This window comes from Arctopsyche grandis, chromosome 1 (assembly GCF_051622035.1).
Source record: "Arctopsyche grandis isolate Sample6627 chromosome 1, ASM5162203v2, whole genome shotgun sequence".
Taxonomy (NCBI): domain Eukaryota; kingdom Metazoa; phylum Arthropoda; class Insecta; order Trichoptera; family Hydropsychidae; genus Arctopsyche; species Arctopsyche grandis.
In genome coordinates, this window is record NC_135355.1 from 42256125 (window position 1) to 42274470 (window position 18346).

Here is an 18346-nt window from a genome sequence, read left to right on the forward strand (position 1 = left end):
TGAACGTGTTTGAATAACGTATTTTCCAAAAGTCGAAAGACAAACGGATACTTTTAACGATTAAAATCAATCATTTATTATATGTAGTATATTTCTTTTGAATTATTCTAGGCATAATAGCACGTGCATCGCATTTTCAATTTGAAGTTAAATGTGATAGATTTTATCTTTATTATCGATGTAAAAATGCACTAATCTCGTACTTTTAACTATCCGCTTGTTACCTGATTGAATTGGCCTATTGGCTATTTTAATAATATGTTTTGGATATTGTGACGAGGAAACTGACCATTCTGAACACCAAACGGATCTTTCCCTAAATTTTATTATGCCATAAAAAGTAGGTAAAATCCTTCACTCGAAAACAGTTATACCATTTTGCTTAGGGCTCGTGTTTAAGTCGAGAATATTCTCGGAGAACGAGAATATTCTCCAAAAGATTATTCGCCGAGAATTTTATTTTTTCTTGGTTATAAGACATCTCTAGATAGTTTATTAGCTTTTTAGACGATTCTAGGATATTTTTAGAACCTAATAGGAGTAATAGGACTTTTTAGAATGTCTGGAAGCATTTTGAATGAAATTTTTTCATTGTGACGACAGAAACACTACCACCATGAACGCTTTTCCGCGAAATTCTCACAGGAATGCAATGCTTATTAACTCTGGAAGCAATAAATTATACATATTTGTATTGCTTTGGTGAATATATTCCAATGAAAATGTTCCAACTTATTGATTTAATCATTCTTTTAAACTTAACACACAAGATCGAAAAAAAATATTTTATTCATTTCCTCCCACATCTTTAACGTTCTCATGAATGTTTATCAATTTACTTTCAAAGTTTTCGACGAAATTTTTTAACACAGATTTTGCATGAGTTTGGGTATTTTAATTGTTATTTCACATTAGTGCGTACTTTTAAAACACATTACATAATATGAAATCGTAAATTTATTAAGTGTAGAAACGATAAAAATTGATAAATAAACAATGCGAGTTGCCATTAACACTAAATTTTTTTTTCTTCCAGATCTATAAATAAGTTGCTTGGAGTTTTTCTCCGAAATCGTTAAATCTTTTAACACAAACTACACAATAGGCGTAATATTTCTGTTGTGTTTCGCCAACTGCTCAAAAGTCACATTTGCTTACCATCTGTGTTAAAAATTATGTTTTTGCATTAGTTAATTAATTTTATTCGTGTCTTCCTTCATCTTACCGTTCACATGAATTTATCCATTATTTGAAATTGCAACGGAATATGTAGTATAAAAGCCTTCCAGATGCTCTAAAAATGAATATGAAAATTCTCGCTTTGGAGAATATTCTCCAAAAGATTATTACCGAGAATTGTACAACACTAGTTAGGGCCCAATGATGGCCAGCGATTTAAAAGAAGCCATCTCTATAATGTGCCATAATCTTTCCCTAAACTTCTGCTGGGTATGTGCAAAATTTCATTCCCGTACAAATTGATTGCGAAAAATATTCGAATGCATGGAAGATTTAGAAAATATTTTTTGAGACTTGGATTATTTTTGTTTTGATTCATACATGTATATATGTAACTCTCCATACGAGTAAATAAATACACTTACGAAATCTTCGTAATGTATTTATGTAAATATACAGTTTCACTGTCTATGGTGTTTATATTTTTGGCAATTTATAGGTTGCGTAAACGTATATGTATAGAATACATATTTTAGGCCAAGTAGAAATGTGAAATTAGTAAAACAACCATTTATTATACCAAAAATAATGTATTTAAAATTTTGAATATACAAAATAACTGTGGATAATACTATATGTACAGTAAAATATATATAAAAAGATAAAATCACAAAATATAAAACTCTTTTTCTTTTATTCAGTAAAACATACCATATTTCAATGTAAAAATATGGCTAAAGGAATGATCATTATATCAATTTATCGATAACATACATTAAGATATTAATAAAACAATAATTTAAATAGAAATAAATAATATAAAAATAGGGTTGCCACAACCGTCAATGAATTTCACAAAAAAATCTGACTTTTAGTCAATCAATATGATCAATATGATACTTAATCAATATATAATATAATATCAATAATTTCTTAGCTCCCCAAAGGATTTTTTGTGTTTGTAAGTGATAGACTGAAACAAAGAAAGTTTAAAAGATTCTCAATCATTTTTTTTTTCATACAAGTATAGTATGCAGATATTTTGTTTAAAAATAAACGAATTATCAACTTTATGTAAAAAAAAAAATATCAAATTCAAAATCATCAAATTCAACAAATCTTGTACCACAAACAAAAGATTGCATGTACTATTTAACATGCTTTTTTTGTATACAATATCTAAAATGTTAAATATTACAAACACTCAAGTGCATCTAGCGTTTAATTGTCACACAAAAAACATCACATTTACATTAGAACTTCTACGTAATTAGTCTCACATAAAAAATATATATTTTTATATACTTAAGTTCAACAGCTACTGATGCTGATAAAAGTAATCAATACAAAAAGAGCCTTGTAAAAATGAGTGTTTCCGTTACCATGCCAGATGTTAAAAATAGTTGCAATCTCTAAAAGTCTAAATGATTAGTATCAAACAATAATAAAATTGTAATGTGTAAAATAAATATGTTAGTTGAAATACTATAGGATTTCTATATTGATATGATAAATGTTAATAGTAAATAAAGAACGTTAAACATCATATGTTAAATCATTGGTGGAAGTGATATTTTGTTCATTGATTATATAAAAATACATACATACATACATATATATATATATATTACATTTGAAACCACGGCATGTTTAGTTAAAAGTTAGGAATGTATTATACCAACATTGCATAAATATATGAATTTAATTCTTTTACAATTTAAAAACAGATATATTAATCAATATACATTTGATATTAAATATTCTATACACTCAGTTATCAACAATATAGTTAAAAAAGTCAACAAAAAGTTTATCTAGACATTAAATCTCATACCCTACCATATCTCAAAAAGGACCAAGCACCATATAATTTACCCTTTCCACCATTAACGAATGATCAATAAATATTATATGTATATTTTGGATACTGAAATACATACTAATAGAGTTATTGCAATACTAAAATAAAAGTGTGCGAATTGCAAAATGCACCTGAAACTACAAAAGGAAGAAAAATAGCAACTGCTAATGATAAATATTAGATATCTGCATATCTGTACATACATATAATATGAAGCGACTGTTAATATTATAATTTAATTTGGGGATGTGGAAATATTTTAACATTTACGGAAGAGAATATTTTAACTGAGTATTTCATCAAAACCCTGTAATTAAGAGTGATTTCGTAAATTATATATATAGATATTAAAATTATTGTGACACATTTATCATAAAAGTACGGTAAATATTTAAAAATATATATGTATATATATTTTGCATTTAATGCAATTTGTATATGGGTTAATATGTATGAATATATTATATATATTTGTCAGAATTTGGCACTACTACAAATATGATTTCAATTATTTTGCATGTAACTACATTTGTTTAATAGGAATGTATCTTTCATAATGAATTACATGCTTAAAACGAAAATATATGTACTTTATTTAATTTAATTAAATCAAGTCTATTTGGTTAATAAATACAAACTTAACATATACATATATCATGAAATGTTATTCAACAAACGCCACATTTAATTTCTCAAATACATTCTTCGACATGTATCTATTAATTAATAAAGGGATCATAAAAAATAATGTTTTAAAATATTTCTTTTAACAACATTGCATACATACATACATATTATATTATGTAAATGAATGTATCATGATACTTTATATGCTCTGTTGATAAAATATATCATAAAAAATATATTTTGTAAAACTACGTAATGTTTTTGAGATAATAATATGTGACCTTTTCTACGACTACGTAAATTCAATAAATAACAAATTGATAATTTTGTCATTGCAGAATTTAAAAACACTACCATGCATATGGCTGTTACAATACGAGATACATAATAAATATAAAATTAATTAATTTAAATAAACGAACAAGCCAAGGAAGTCAAAATATCATAAATTGTCAATTTTTTAGCCAACAAAAAAAGTTTGCTCACATTAAATAAAATTCACGTTAGTTAAATTATTCAGAAACAAACATGAATTCTCAAATCTTTGTATTCATCGTTAGTATTAAAAATAATATTAAAGAAAAACACGAAAAAACCAAACAATTCTATTATAATACATACATATTATATGTAGTTAAAGTAATGGAAATTACACACGGTCAAAATCGAGAACGTGTAACAACTAAACAAATGGAATAAACTTCATACTAAATGGAATTGGTTAAGTCTACAGCTAAACTCATAACACAAACAGGTATTTGGTTAATTAATTGTCTTTCTTTACTTGTAAATATCCGAAGTTCAATCTTAGCTGTTCCAAAAAGACAAACGTTAATATAGTGTGTGGAGCCAGTCTTACAAATGCTGGCACATAGCCTTTGAAAAAGCTCATCGGTCCTTCTCTAGCGGTGCTGATGATTAAAGCCTTAACTCCTCTAACATCCTTGTCTCCGGCATTCATCGCTCTCGTTTTCAACACGTCCATCGGTTGAGTCATCGTGGTAGCTATTGCGCCCTAACAAACAGTAATAATATATTATCAATATCAATACAGTCGAATTACACATTACTTTGATAAAATATTGGCACTATGAATGTATTCACGGATTCTTTCCTAAATTTTATTCAAGGATGAAAAATACAAATCAAATACATGGTGGGGCTGAAGCAATCGAACGATTAGTAACTTGAAAAAGAACACTCATTGAAAAGTATATGTCACTTGGGTGAACTTTCAGAACCAATGAATCAATTTTCAGATATTATACTGAGAGAGTAATGGACAATGTTTGACACTATACTGAGCTCATCCGAGTGATATTATCTTCATGTGGCAGAATGCTATTCTATGTATATGCAGTTTGGTTTCATTAAGCGTTAATTTTCAAGATATTACTCCTAATTGTTTCCGCTCCACCTTGTACATACACACATAGGTAATTGGAATGTAACTAAAAATATTCCCAACTTACAGCCATCAGACTCGAAACTACATGAAGTGCTACATTGTCTTCAAAATACGGTGTCTTAATGAGAAAACCTTTAATTTGATCATAGCAAGACAATTGACCGACAGTCATCAGAACAGCCCTTCCGACGGCCATACTTGCTCCGGACCACAAGCGGACCAAGCCTTCTTCCCGTAACACTCGAAATAAGCCATCTATTGCATGTTTATAGCTGCATGAATAAAGTAAAAATGATATTATTCAATACAATAATACATTTATTATAAAAAAAATAACAACAAATGGTTACTTTCGCCGTTGATCTGCTGGCAATTTTACGTCATTTTGCATACGAACGTTGACTAAATCAGCGGGTGTGCCTATAAAACCACCGGCAGCACCACCTAAAGCAGCCAACATTACTGAGTTTTGAACTGATAGAGGTGCTCCACCCTATAGTTAAATATGCACACATGTAAGCTTTATAATTAACTCAAAAATTATATGTACATAGATTATAACGGGTGATTCAACAAGTGTGGAAGTTTTTCTTAAATAGAATATGTTAGATATTTTATGAGTGAACATCAGAATTATTTATCGTATCTGAAAGTTTGATTTATGGCAATTAGTATACATAGAATGTGCTCGTATAAAATGTATTTTATTTAAGAAAAATCCATGCAAATCGTTGGATCACCCCAAATAATAGTAAAAAAATACATTTCGTTGCGTCATCTTTTGTTTTGTTACATCGTATATTCCAAATCGCACCATAGAATAAGATAACTGACGTAAAAGAGATGCTGATATTCCATTATAGAAAGCAAGAACACCTAGAAAAAAAGTTCTATTGTGTAGTAAATAATGTCGAGTGATTTGTAAATAATATTTGAAATTTAATGGAACCATACCTTGATTTTTGATAATGTTTAATGTTAACGTGCCAAGCGAGACCTTTTTTCCTTGTTGGGTTTGCAATTGCACTTTCAATAGATCTAATGGATGAGTACAGCATGCAGCTCCGGCCGAGGCTACTCCTCCAAAATACCAGCGCGATATCTTTTGGCCTTCCATTATGGTACTAAATTCAATCTAACCTGTAATAAAATCAAATAAGAATTTCAATATACATATTCTTCTCTTGTACATGATAAAAATGATACGGAAGATGTGCATTTCACTAAACTTTAGTGACTAAAGCTTAACAAACAGACTAATCGTTATCAAAGTGACATGATAATGCCGACGAATAATGGTTAGCGTTATACTTCAATATTAAATATTGCCTGAATAATAAACGTACATATATCAACTCTATTTGAGATAACAGACAGTTTGCATATATTATGTATAATAATGTACATATATCGTAGATATGTACGCATACATATTATATGTAAGTACAATGAAATTCAGCAAACGTTAATCGAATTTATTTATTAAACATCATTAGACTATGTAACATCAATTAAGATACGTCCGGGTCAGTAATCATTTTAGATACTATTGAATCAAAATAAGGTGAAATTTAATACAGGAAGATAAGAATCTAAATTATATTTCACTTCATTTAATGAAGAATTGTGAAGTACATACACTTTCGATACTAAAATTTGTTTCACAGTTGAGACTCTTCATAAAAATTATTTGGGCAAATATAGTCCTGCAAAAAGATTCAAACGATACGATTTCTTAACACTAGCAACATATTGCTATTGTCACCTCGTACATAGGACCAAATTTTATAAGCTTACTTTAACTTTGCAGATATATATGAATGTATAAAATATTCTTAAAAATGGCCAAGTTTCAAACCGATCGGAAGAATGTAGAGAATAGTGTCAGAGCAAAAGGCGAAGTGAAACATATGTATGTAAGCCTTGTAAAAAGTAAGAACCGGTCAGTTTGTGGAGACGTCATACATATGTCAAGAATTGCAGTCAGCTAGAAATGGACAGGAGAACACTCGAGGCTACAAAAGGTTATCAATAATCTAATCGGTCAATCATCATTAAATTTGTCGACTACAGCGGTTACCTTAGGCGTGCTAAAAATGAGTCAATTGAAGAACAAACAAGGAAAACACTACACTTATTGGTGAAATAATACATGGACGGCGAATATACATTGTATTACAATATAATACACATATGTATATTGTCATCCATTAATAGCACAAAAGGTTGTGAGCAATTTTAAATCCGAATGATCGGAGACTGAAGCTTTTCACAATAAGCAAAGGAAACTTAACAATCGGAGGCACACAAAACGTTCAATAGGAATGTCACAAGCTACTTTTTAATTCGAATTTAAGGACTGCAGCGTTATTCAATACCGAAATCCGATCGCACGATTCGTTATGCAACAGACGCGACACTGGAATGAATTAGATTCGCACAGGTGTCGTGTAAATTGATCCAATTCGAATGAAATGCATTTGCAACAACACTTCGTATCAATAGAAGACGGAGGTGCGGTGGATTTGGCGACAGAATGAATGGGAATCGTGTGAAAGTTTGCGATTACATTAGACTATATTAGAGAGGCGATTCGGAATCGTGTAGGCAGAGAACGTGACACGCAACATTCGCAGTTGTATTCGCACCGGTATTCGCATTAGCACTGAAGTGTCGGGGTTTGCATTCAAGGTCGAGCGGCCGGCGAGTATCGAGCGGCCGAAATTCAAGTTCGAGTCGATTTCAAGTTCGACTTCCGGCCCGGAAGTGACCCGCAGCGCCACCGCGCCACTGCGGATTCAAAACCGAAACACCAACGTTACCTCGTACGTACAATGCCAATGCACATATTATAGGTATAGCATAGCATCTACAGATGACAGATGACAGGTGACAGGTGACAGATGACAAGTGGCGCCGGCCGGCCCGTCACTGTTTGACAGTTGCTGTCAAGCGTGATAGTGACAGTGACAGTTGAGAGTTGGCAGTTTGGCGCGTGCGCGTTGCTATACGACTGCACGTGGCGCAACAACTGCACGTGGCTGCTCCATCACTGGTCACTGGTCACTGATTTCTGGTCACTAATATACTTTTGAGATCGTCAACGTCGTAACTGTTTTGACGTCAAGGGTCCAGTGCGTTTGTCTGCGTCAAGGTCGGCCTCCCACTTCACTTGCTTCATTTTGTTCTCGCTCTTTCTCTTTTAACCTACGAACGAATCTCCCCGTTTGCCCAATCGGGATGTGCATTATCCATTTGAAGAGTAATACTAATAACACCGTGTCACATCCGTAGGGCTATCGCTCTCACTCTTCGTCGTAGGTAGATCGATTGTGCTTCCTTATTATAAACATTCAATGTGTCATTCAATTTCCATAACGACCGATTGTATGAGAAACTCACCTTCACCTCACATTCTAAATTATTTTACTCATTGAACAATATTATTATTAGAAAGACTAGTGCTGTATGTAGGGTTATTAGATTTCTTGCAAGACGAATTAATTTAATAAATTTAAATTTATTAAATTTTCAATAGATGTCGGTCAAAGTCCCGACTTACAACCTATCGAATATTGATGGGCTATTATAAAGCAAAGGGAATAAAAACAACACCCTGGGTCAAATTATGAGTTCAAAAAACTGTTGAAAATGTATGGTTTGAAGAAATTTCGGACGACATACTATAAAAAGTCGTATCGTCCGTGCCGGCAGGTATCGATGCCGTCATAAAAGCAAGACGATTGTCTAGTAATTATTATATTACTATTTATTGTTGTCATATGTCCATTCAAAAATATATACTGTAATATTATTTTAGCTAGAGACATTTGAAATACATATAATAAAAATGCCCTATTGTGCATGTTTTTTTAAAATTCGTATCTCGCCTTAATTTAAAAGTATAAATAATCTTTTTAAATCGTAAAACATGTTTAATAGTTGAAATCAAATAATAAAACCAAAAAAACTCGTGTATAGCTTCATGTAATTTAAAAAAATCGAAAACATCGAACAATTGAAAGTGATGCGATTTCTCTGCACGGTACTGTATATGTATGGTGATTGTTTTATCATTCATAAACTAGTAATTTTGGTGAAAAAAAATTCGCATTATAAATCTAGCACAGCAAGAAATTTTAAGATCTTATAACTAGACGGACTCCGACGGACTGACTTTCGACGGCTAAAAAAATAGTTCTTTATTGTCAAACATTTGTTTTTGCTCTCCTGGTTTCTTGGACAATGGAGAGGTCTATTATTATTTTATGGCGGCAACTCGACTGCTGATCTCTACTTATAACCTAAGGTGACCTTTTTTTTTTCAAATTGAAAACCAAGACATTTTATCAAAAAACATTTTTTTTTCTAAATATAATATTCCATCATTAAAAACACATAAAGAATTCGTTTTCTTTAATGCACTTATAAAATTATACACAGAACTGGTTAAAATTATTGTTATCGATTAGGAAACATTTTAAAGTTTTAACATTCAATATTGCGTTATATCATTGGACCACATTGTTCATCGAAGAAAAAAGTCCTTCGGCAGATGCATATGTTCCTAGTAAACAAAGACAATATTTGACTATCATTTTCGCTGAAGGCTTTGTATATTTAAATTCATCTATTAGATAAAAAAAAGTGTACTGATTTTATCTCACGACTTACCAGGACAAATACTCAAAAAACCAGTACTTTACTGGTAAAAACAGTGTGAATGGTTATTATAACTGAACTTTGGCGTTGGCTTGGTGTTCGTCAAATAACAATATACCTCACCAGCACAAAGCAAGAGAACAAAAAAACATGGTTGACAATAATAGTGAACAATAGTGAACCATTTTTGTGTATAAAGCATCAACTGAAGGCCGTCCTTTACTTATTAGTTGTAAGTAAAGGGTTCGGACGATGCTTTTCGGTTTTTTTTTCTGTTACTAGTTTATGTTTATCCAAATGATATGAAATGTAGCATTTGAAGTTTGAAATTCTTTATAGTTGAGATCTTATCTATTATATGTACATATGTATAAAAAATCTATTTTTTTTATTATAAAGATTACATTAGATTAAACATAATATACAAACATATATCGACATATTCGTCACAATCCTAGAAAAGTATTGAAGATTTATTATTTATACGATCTTTAACTTTTCATTAAATTTCACTAAAATATTATATAACTTACCTCTTTTAACGTAATTCGCTTTTCCAGATATTTATTATGTTCCCACACATTACTATTACATACTTTTGTTTATAAAATATATCTGTTCCTTATTAATTGGTTAAAAAGTTTCTATTCTGAATCCAAAGTGCACCCGGTCAACACCAAAATTGAAATGCTAATATGTACAAGTGTAATATTAAAACGTCAATGTCACATTCATATATTGATGACTTCTCGAGCGGATTTTTTTCATACAAAATGATTATCACAACTGCGATAAATAATTCTTATCACACGGCACTAAGTTTTGTCGTTGAAAACTCTACGAAGGCTATAATGCTTCACATACTGATTTATTTCAATATATTTTTGAGTTTTATATCCACGTTAAATGTGCTAATGATTTAATTTGCTCAATGCTAAATGTCGTGGAGCGAGTCGTGACACTGGTAAATACAATTCACAACGGTCCGCTAAAATTATAAATAAACTTGCAATAACTTAAAAATAAACTGACGTACATCTACCAATTATATCGCAGGATTTTCGTTCGATGTGGTAATGTCACATGATATGCTTCAATTTAATTATACATATGTATTTAAAAAAAATCTAATATTATTTATCTAAGAAAATCCATTTTTTGTTACAGAATGGCTCTTGATATCATTTCAACGTTGGAATTGGACAAAGAAACGTTATGTGGACGGGTTATTCTAATACAAGAAACATCAGGATGTGAAGCAAATTTCTTCTACAGCTGCTTAATTGCAAAAGCTTTGAAAGATGAAAGTGCAATATGTCTCGTCACGGTTCAAAACGATTTCAACCACTATCATAATATGGGTTTAAAAATGGGGCACAACTTGATGAATTTGAAAAATACCGGTAGAGTTATTAACGTGGACTATTTACAACTTGTATCCGATTCGCACTGTACAGATAATGCCTATCCTAGTTTAGTGTCTTGCAATAAGTCAGAGAACGATCTATATTGTATGATTGACGATGCAGTATCGCAACTACAAAAGTCTTACAAATCCGTCTGCGTGATCATCGACGATCTGACCGATTTCCTCTTGTTGAATTATGGTGTAAGTGATATCAACCGCCTCGTACAAAAGTGCCGATTGCTCGTGGGGGATAAATGCAGTCTTGTAATGGGTGTGCATGTAATTTCTGCAAACGATACCAGTTACACATTAGCAAAACTCTTCTCTCACATGTCTGATATTGTATGCGAAGTGTCGGGTCTGAGCACCGGTAGAAGTGTGGACGTTTCAGGATCGTTTAAAGTAGTTAGACCGTGGCTTGATGATGAGAATGAGGTAGCAAATAAATTCACATCAATCAATCATTATCTGTTTAAACTTTTTGAACGAGGTATTAAAGTATTCGCTCCTGGAACACGGTAGCGATTTTGGAATAAGAAAATTCTGCTTATTATGTATGTAAATGTTCTGAATAGAATAAATATACTTTTAGTTTTATTGGTTTATTATTATTTATTTATTTATTTTATATAAAACTACTAAAGGTTTCATGCTACTAATTTGCGGAAACATTTATTCGCGTCGCCCTTCACTTTATAAGAGTATTTAAATAAATATAAACTTACAAATTTTATTTTATTTTTTACATAGATATGTAGGAATCTCGTCGTCGTCATCGTCATCGAAACCTTCGAGAATATTCCGCAACAACAAAATACATCGAGCGGAACACCATCAAGCATTCCAGAAAATTCGACGCCTCGACGAAAACAAAATTCCTCTCGTACGCGTCAATAACCACTTCCATCAAGCATTCCAGAAAATTCGACGCCTCGACGAAAACAAAATTCCTTTCGTACGCGTCAATAACCACTTCCACCAAGCATTCCAGAAACCATATAAAAGGAGGTACAACCCAAACAACGCCAGTCGACCCAGAGCAGCAAGCGTCGACACACAGCAGCAGACCAGTCAACATACAGCTCCTGACCAGCCACCACTACACTACGCGGACTTGGAAGATCAACCAGCCGGACGAGCCAGCAACACACTGCCGTATCCAGAGACCTTCCGTACATAGCTGAATGCTGAGCCAGCGACACTCTACCATATCCAGAGACCGCTGAACGACATACTTTTGCCCACAAATACCATACCTTTGTACAACCATAGGCAAACAATAAAACTTTATAAAACTAGCACAACAGTGTTTCGTTAGGCCGGGATACGGTCAACACACATGTAACCCGCCTACATTGGTACTACTCCGACGTGATCTACGCAACCTTCTGATCATCCAACAGCGCTGTCAACACATCGCTACCCCGCCTACATTGGTGACCCCATCTTTGAACCACACAACAGTGTTTCGTTAGGCCGGGATACGGTCAACACATCGTACCCCGCCTACATTGGTGACCCCATCTTTGAACTACGCAGCCTTCATAGCAGTCAACAGCGCAGTCAACACGGCAGCCCACAGTGCAGCCTCCACAACAACCAACAGCCGCCACGACAGCAGCCCACAGCGCAGCCTACATAGCAGCCTACATCGCAGCCCACATAGCAGCCCACATTGCAGCCTACATAGCAGCCCACATCGCAGCCTACATAGCAGCCCACATTGCAGCCTACATAGCAGCCCACATCGCAGCCTACATAGCAGCCCACATCGCAGCCTACATAGCAGCCCACATCGCAGCCTACATAGCAACCGCAGACTTCACGCAACCGCAGCCTTCAACGCAGTCTACAACGCAACCCTCAACGCAGACTTCAAACGCAGTCCGCTACATGTCCCCACAACTAGTGACCATGTCAAACAACTCCGCAGCTTTCGCCACAACAAAACGCAACCCGGAGACAACAACCAAATGGATCCACTACTGTTGATCCGCCAGCACCGCTCATCACACCTTCGATGATTCATCACCTCGATGAGCCCATGCAGGACGCCGCAGCCTGCACAACAGCACCGTCCAGACCGTCACAAACCTTCACTACCATTGTAACGACCGCAACAGTAACATGGTGTGAAAGTACATATGGACCAGCTACCAACACAACCCGCTGTTGAGTCAACCCACTCCAGCACAACCGGCGAAACAAATCGCCACTGAGCCAACTAGCTCCAACACAACACAGCCGCTGTCGAGACAACTAACTCCAGCACAATCAGCACAACGCCTGCACAACAACATCGTCCAGACCACCAACCTTCACTATCAACGTAGCCTAGACAGAATAAGCAACATGGTAGAAAAGAACAACTCGGACTGGTACGCAAAACGAGACCCGCTGTCGAGACAACCGACTCCAGCACAACCAACGAAGACCAGCACTCAACGCACTTCGCTAACCAACAGTCTCCACACAAATTCCGCTGCCGAGACAACTAACTCCAGCACAACCAACGAAGACCAGCACTCAACGCACTTCGTCAACCAACGTTCTTCACGCAAGATCCGCTGTCGAGACAACTAACTCCAGCACAACCAACGAAGACCAGCACTCAACGCACTTCGTCAACCAACGTTCTTCACGCAAGATCCGCTGTCGAGACAACTAACTCCAGCACAACCAACGAAGACCAGCACTCAACGCACTTCGTCAACCAACGTTCTTCACGCAAGACCCGCTGTCGAGACAACTAACTCCAGCACAACCAACGAAGACCAGCACTCAACGCACTTCGTCAACCAACGTTCTTCACGCAAGATCCGCTGTCGAGACAACCAACTCCAGCACAACCAACGAAGACCAGCACTCAACGCACTTCGTCAACCAACGTTCTTCACGCAAGACCCGCTGTCGAGACAACTAACTCCAGCACAACCAACGAAGACCAGCACTCGACGCACTTCGTCAACCAACGTTCTTCACGCAAGATCCGCTGTCGAGACAACCAACTCCAGCACAACCAACGAAGACCAGCACTCAACGCACTTCGTCAACCAACGTTCTTCACGCAAGACCCGCTGCCGAACCAACTAACTTCAGCACCACCAGCAAAACAGTCACGCGAATGACTCCACGCAGAACACAGCAGCCTGCACAACAGCACCATCCAAGCCATCACAAACCTTCACTACCAACGCAGCTCGCCCAAAATAAGCAACCTGGTAGAGAACAAGACTTGGACCGGCATGCAACACAAGACCCGCTGTTGAGACAACTTTCTCCAGCACAACCGGACAAACAACGACGCCATCGAGTCAATAGACTCCAACACATCGAGATTCCCACAAAATCACACACATCGCTAACACTCACCGGAGAGCCATGTAGGAATCTCGTCGTCGTCATCGTCATCGAAACCTTCGAGAATATTCCGCAACAACAAAATACATCGAGCGGAACACCATCAAGCATTCCAGAAAATTCGACGCCTCGACGAAAACAAAATTCCTCTCGTACGCGTCAATAACCACTTCCATCAAGCATTCCAGAAAATTCGACGCCTCGACGAAAACAAAATTCCTTTCGTACGCGTCAATAACCACTTCCACCAAGCATTCCAGAAACCATATAAAAGGAGGTACAACCCAAACAACGCCAGTCGACCCAGAGCAGCAAGCGTCGACACACAGCAGCAGACCAGTCAACATACAGCTCCTGACCAGCCACCACTACACTACGCGGACTTGGAAGATCAACCAGCCGGACGAGCCAGCAACACACTGCCGTATCCAGAGACCTTCCGTACATAGCTGAATGCTGAGCCAGCGACACTCTACCATATCCAGAGACCGCTGAACGACATACTTTTGCCCACAAATACCATACCTTTGTACAACCATAGGCAAACAATAAAACTTTATAAAACTAGCACAACAGTGTTTCGTTAGGCCGGGATACGGTCAACACACATGTAACCCGCCTACATTGGTACTACTCCGACGTGATCTACGCAACCTTCTGATCATCCAACAGCGCTGTCAACACATCGCTACCCCGCCTACATTGGTGACCCCATCTTTGAACCACACAACAGTGTTTCGTTAGGCCGGGATACGGTCAACACATCGTACCCCGCCTACAGATATGTATATACCAGGAAGGCCTAACAAGTAAACCCCAATGCGCCTTCCTAGACAATTAATTACAAATATTGCAGCTTTTTTTTGTAATACATAAATCGCTGTGTTTAGAGGGGCTGAAGAACTCGAAAATTAACAATTAATTAATCAATGAACTAACCCATAGAGACATCTATGGATTAAGACCTGTACATACATTTTTACATATTGTACAGAAATCAAATTCAGATATTTATTTATGTTTAACAATTTCGCCATAGTGACATTTCAGATTAGCTCTGGTTCGTCACTATGGCTAATTTATTACAAGACATTGAAAATTCATAATTAACGAGACATCTAAATACATTATTATAATTCCTGAATATAACCTGAGATATAACAATAACTAAAGGTTTGCAACAGAAAATTGGGAAGGAAAAGCCATTTTTACAGGAACTGTTTCAATGAAAATCAGAAAAATTGGCAAATTCTGATAAGAAACGATCGACCTCGACAAACCAAGGTGTGGCCAACAACGAGACTCTTTGTGGGAATCGAATCCGTGACATCAAGCACGAAATAATTCAATACTCACCACTAGACCACGCTGCTGGTTAATTTGTGACATAGCGGGTAGGATGGATTTTGCCAATTTGATGGAGGAACCGTTTCAACGATGAAATCAGATAGATTTTGCAAACTCTGATTGGATATTTGTGACTTGGAGTCACAAATATTCAATTCTAACCAGCAGTATTAAAGATTAGCACGGGATCGACCCCGATAGCCTCTCGGTGCTAAACATAAACGCAACCACCGAGACATACTGCTTGGCTGTATGTATGTACATATGCTGAATGGATTCTACATCTCTCGAAGGAAATAGGGTAAATAATGTATGTCTATAAAATATATTTGATTTTGCATTTAAATGTATATGATCTGGTATGATACAAATGGACGATTGTCCTATTTTCTGTTGGGAAAATCTTATACTATTCGTTTAGGAGAGGGTAGTATTCTCAATGTTCAAGATTTTATGGGTCATTATTTATTTTAATTAGTCATTATGCTGCTTTGAATAAATACACATATTTAGATAAAATAAGTCACCTCACACTGTATAATGTTACAAATTAGATTAGATGAATCATTTTCTGAACCTCATTCCTTTGTAGTTCAAACCTCGTTAAGAATAAATCAATAGAGTGAAATATGGACAAAATAAATTTATTTCTCTTTCTTCAAACAACTAAATGTATAAAATGGGGGAAATATCGACTATGAATTTTAACGATAAAAACTAATAAAAATCTTGTAGCAATATTTCCACTGAAAGCTTTGTGTCCACACTACAATTTGCCTATGACAAATAACTGAATCTCTGCTCTAAATTAATTAATTGAAATGTTTTATTTTTGATTGGATATGGCCGTGTTTTAAGTTGTGATATATTTAAAGCAGCTGTCATCTGTCAAAGTGATCGGTTGTGTTGTTTGAAAGCTGCGATGTCTAAAATCCACAGTTTCACGACCGATCAGGTGAGAGCGATTCTCCGTGAAATCGTGAAATCCATAGCCGAACCCGAAAACTTCATGAAACTGAACGAGGCCAAGGAAGCGGCCGGAAACGAAATGCTCAAAATGATGCAGATTATCTTCCCCATGGTGGTTCAAATCGAAATGGAAGTGATAAAGAATCATGGATTTGCAGCCGGCAGAGAAGGCATGGTTCAATTCACCCAAATCGTCAGAGAAATGGAACGCTTAGACCCCGAAGTTGCTCGGCTGCACAACGATATCCGGAGCCATTTTCTCCCACCCGTGTCTATAACGTCAGCATTCGATACATCGCTTTAATTATTCTAGCAAATATTATTTACATTATTTTGTACTGATTCTACACAATGTCTCTAATTTATATAATAATATTATTATATTATATGTATGTACCTCTTGAGGTATATTAAAATTAACCTAGTTAGGAAGGTCGATGAAATATTTTATATTTAAGTATAGATATAATAAAACTATGTTAAAATAAATATTTTTTACAATGTAATTTTTTTTAATTTTAATTAATATATTTCTTTTATCCTGCATTTTAATTTGTGTTTATAGAAATATAGATGAAGGTAGATATAATGTGTTTATGAGATTTGAAAGATTACCTTAACAATATAGCAGCTGCGCAGTTAAACTGTTGAACGTCGCCGGGGGACGGCACAATTTTTTAAAAAATAATTAAAAAAACTATATTTATTCGCATGTACATGCATATAAATGAAATAAAATAAAAAAAAAGGAAATTATCGATGGTTCTGTATCTATAGGAACACCTAAATTTTGTTTACGAAAATTACGAAATTATTGCGTTGCAATGACACTCATACCCGTTTTTGGGCGATTTTTTTTCCACAATAATCTTTCCGGAGATACATAAAACAAATCCTGTACGTTTCATCGTAATCGTTTGAGTAGTTTAGGAGCCCATACGAGACAAACAGATAGACATTCAATTTTATATATAATATATAGATTAAAATAAAAAGAAAATAAATCTAATATAAAATAAAAAATTAAACATAATTGTGTCATCGACCAGAAACGATTGACGAAAACGTAATACAAAAATATATCAGCGGACTGAAGCAGTTCGCGCAGTCGTGAATCATAAATGCATCAGCGGCCACTAAGCGTTGGCACCAACATGATGCAAATATGAGTCAGCGGCCACAATTGTGTTAAAATTTAAGTCTCAAAATGGAATTTCAATGATATTTCCTACTTCGCTGAATGAAGTCAGCAATCACGAGATGAATTCTTATATCTGGGGAAAGATTCCCCGGTGCATAAATTGTTTTTATGGAAAATATCAAATAAATCATAGTTATATATATATTCTTCTTAATCTAGGCATTTTCTTCACCCGATTAAGTGCTTTTTTTTAGTATACAAATGTAAGTATCGCGACTCGAAACATGCAGGTTTTGGTAACCTGTGCTGTAAAACAAATCGAATATTTTGGGAAAAACTAATTAGAGGGATTAAAAAAAAAAAAAAAACGAAGTTATATTTTTA

At 35.0% G+C, this 18346-nt stretch overlaps 3 protein-coding genes across 9 annotated transcripts; 2 read left to right on the forward strand and 1 right to left on the reverse strand.

The window, feature by feature from the left end:
• Positions 1–1755: 1755 nt before the first annotated feature.
• On the reverse strand, positions 1756–7742 carry Dic1 (Dicarboxylate carrier 1). Of its 2 annotated transcripts, none has more exons than XM_077436386.1 (7): positions 7645–7742; positions 6030–6215; positions 5839–5951; positions 5426–5568; positions 5140–5347; positions 4452–4682; positions 1756–2152 (listed from the first exon to the last, which is right to left on the reverse strand). In XM_077436386.1, the coding sequence occupies exons 2-7, from the start codon at positions 6190–6192 to the stop codon at positions 2102–2104; spliced, it is 909 nt and encodes a 302-aa protein (XP_077292512.1). In that variant the 5' UTR covers positions 6193–6215; positions 7645–7742; the 3' UTR covers positions 1756–2101. The 2 variants fall into 2 exon arrangements, with proteins under 2 accessions (XP_077292512.1, XP_077292519.1); XM_077436393.1 differs by lacking the exon at positions 7645–7742 and adding an exon at positions 7454–7507 and having other exon boundaries at positions 2006–2152.
• On the forward strand, positions 7648–11719 carry Elp6 (Elongator complex protein 6). Of its 6 annotated transcripts, XM_077436414.1 has the most exons (3): positions 7922–8174; positions 8211–8337; positions 10905–11719. In XM_077436414.1, the coding sequence occupies exon 3, from the start codon at positions 10906–10908 to the stop codon at positions 11665–11667; it is 762 nt and encodes a 253-aa protein (XP_077292540.1). In that variant the 5' UTR covers positions 7922–8174; positions 8211–8337; position 10905; the 3' UTR covers positions 11668–11719. The 6 variants fall into 6 exon arrangements, with proteins under 6 accessions (XP_077292548.1, XP_077292531.1, XP_077292540.1 ...); XM_077436422.1 differs by lacking the exons at positions 7922–8174; positions 8211–8337 and adding an exon at positions 7648–7900; XM_077436405.1 differs by having other exon boundaries at positions 7915–8229.
• Positions 11720–16738: 5019 nt separating this feature from the next.
• LOC143915491 (protein C10) lies at positions 16739–17134 on the forward strand. Its single transcript, XM_077436180.1, has one exon. It carries the CDS (start codon positions 16775–16777, stop codon positions 17123–17125), a length of 351 nt encoding a protein of 116 aa, XP_077292306.1. The 5' UTR covers positions 16739–16774; the 3' UTR covers positions 17126–17134.
• The last annotated feature ends 1212 nt before the right edge of the window (positions 17135–18346 follow it).

Bases quoted from the DNA above. Each gene is read 5' to 3' on its own strand.
- Elp6 (XM_077436422.1), top strand. From the start codon at position 10,906: ATGGCTCTTGATATCATTTCAACGTTGGAATTGGACAAAGAAACGTTA.
- Dic1 (XM_077436386.1), bottom strand. From the start codon at position 6,192: ATGGAAGGCCAAAAGATATCGCGCTGGTATTTTGGAGGAGTAGCCTCG. The intron at 5,952-6,029 runs GTATGGTTCCAT...CTTTTTTTCTAG, and splicing joins AAACATTATCAAAAATCAAG to GTGTTCTTGCTTTCTATAAT. The intron at 5,569-5,838 runs GTATTTTTTTAC...ATTTAACTATAG, and splicing joins AAAAGATGACGCAACGAAAT to GGTGGAGCACCTCTATCAGT.
- LOC143915491 (XM_077436180.1), top strand. From the start codon at position 16,775: ATGTCTAAAATCCACAGTTTCACGACCGATCAGGTGAGAGCGATTCTC.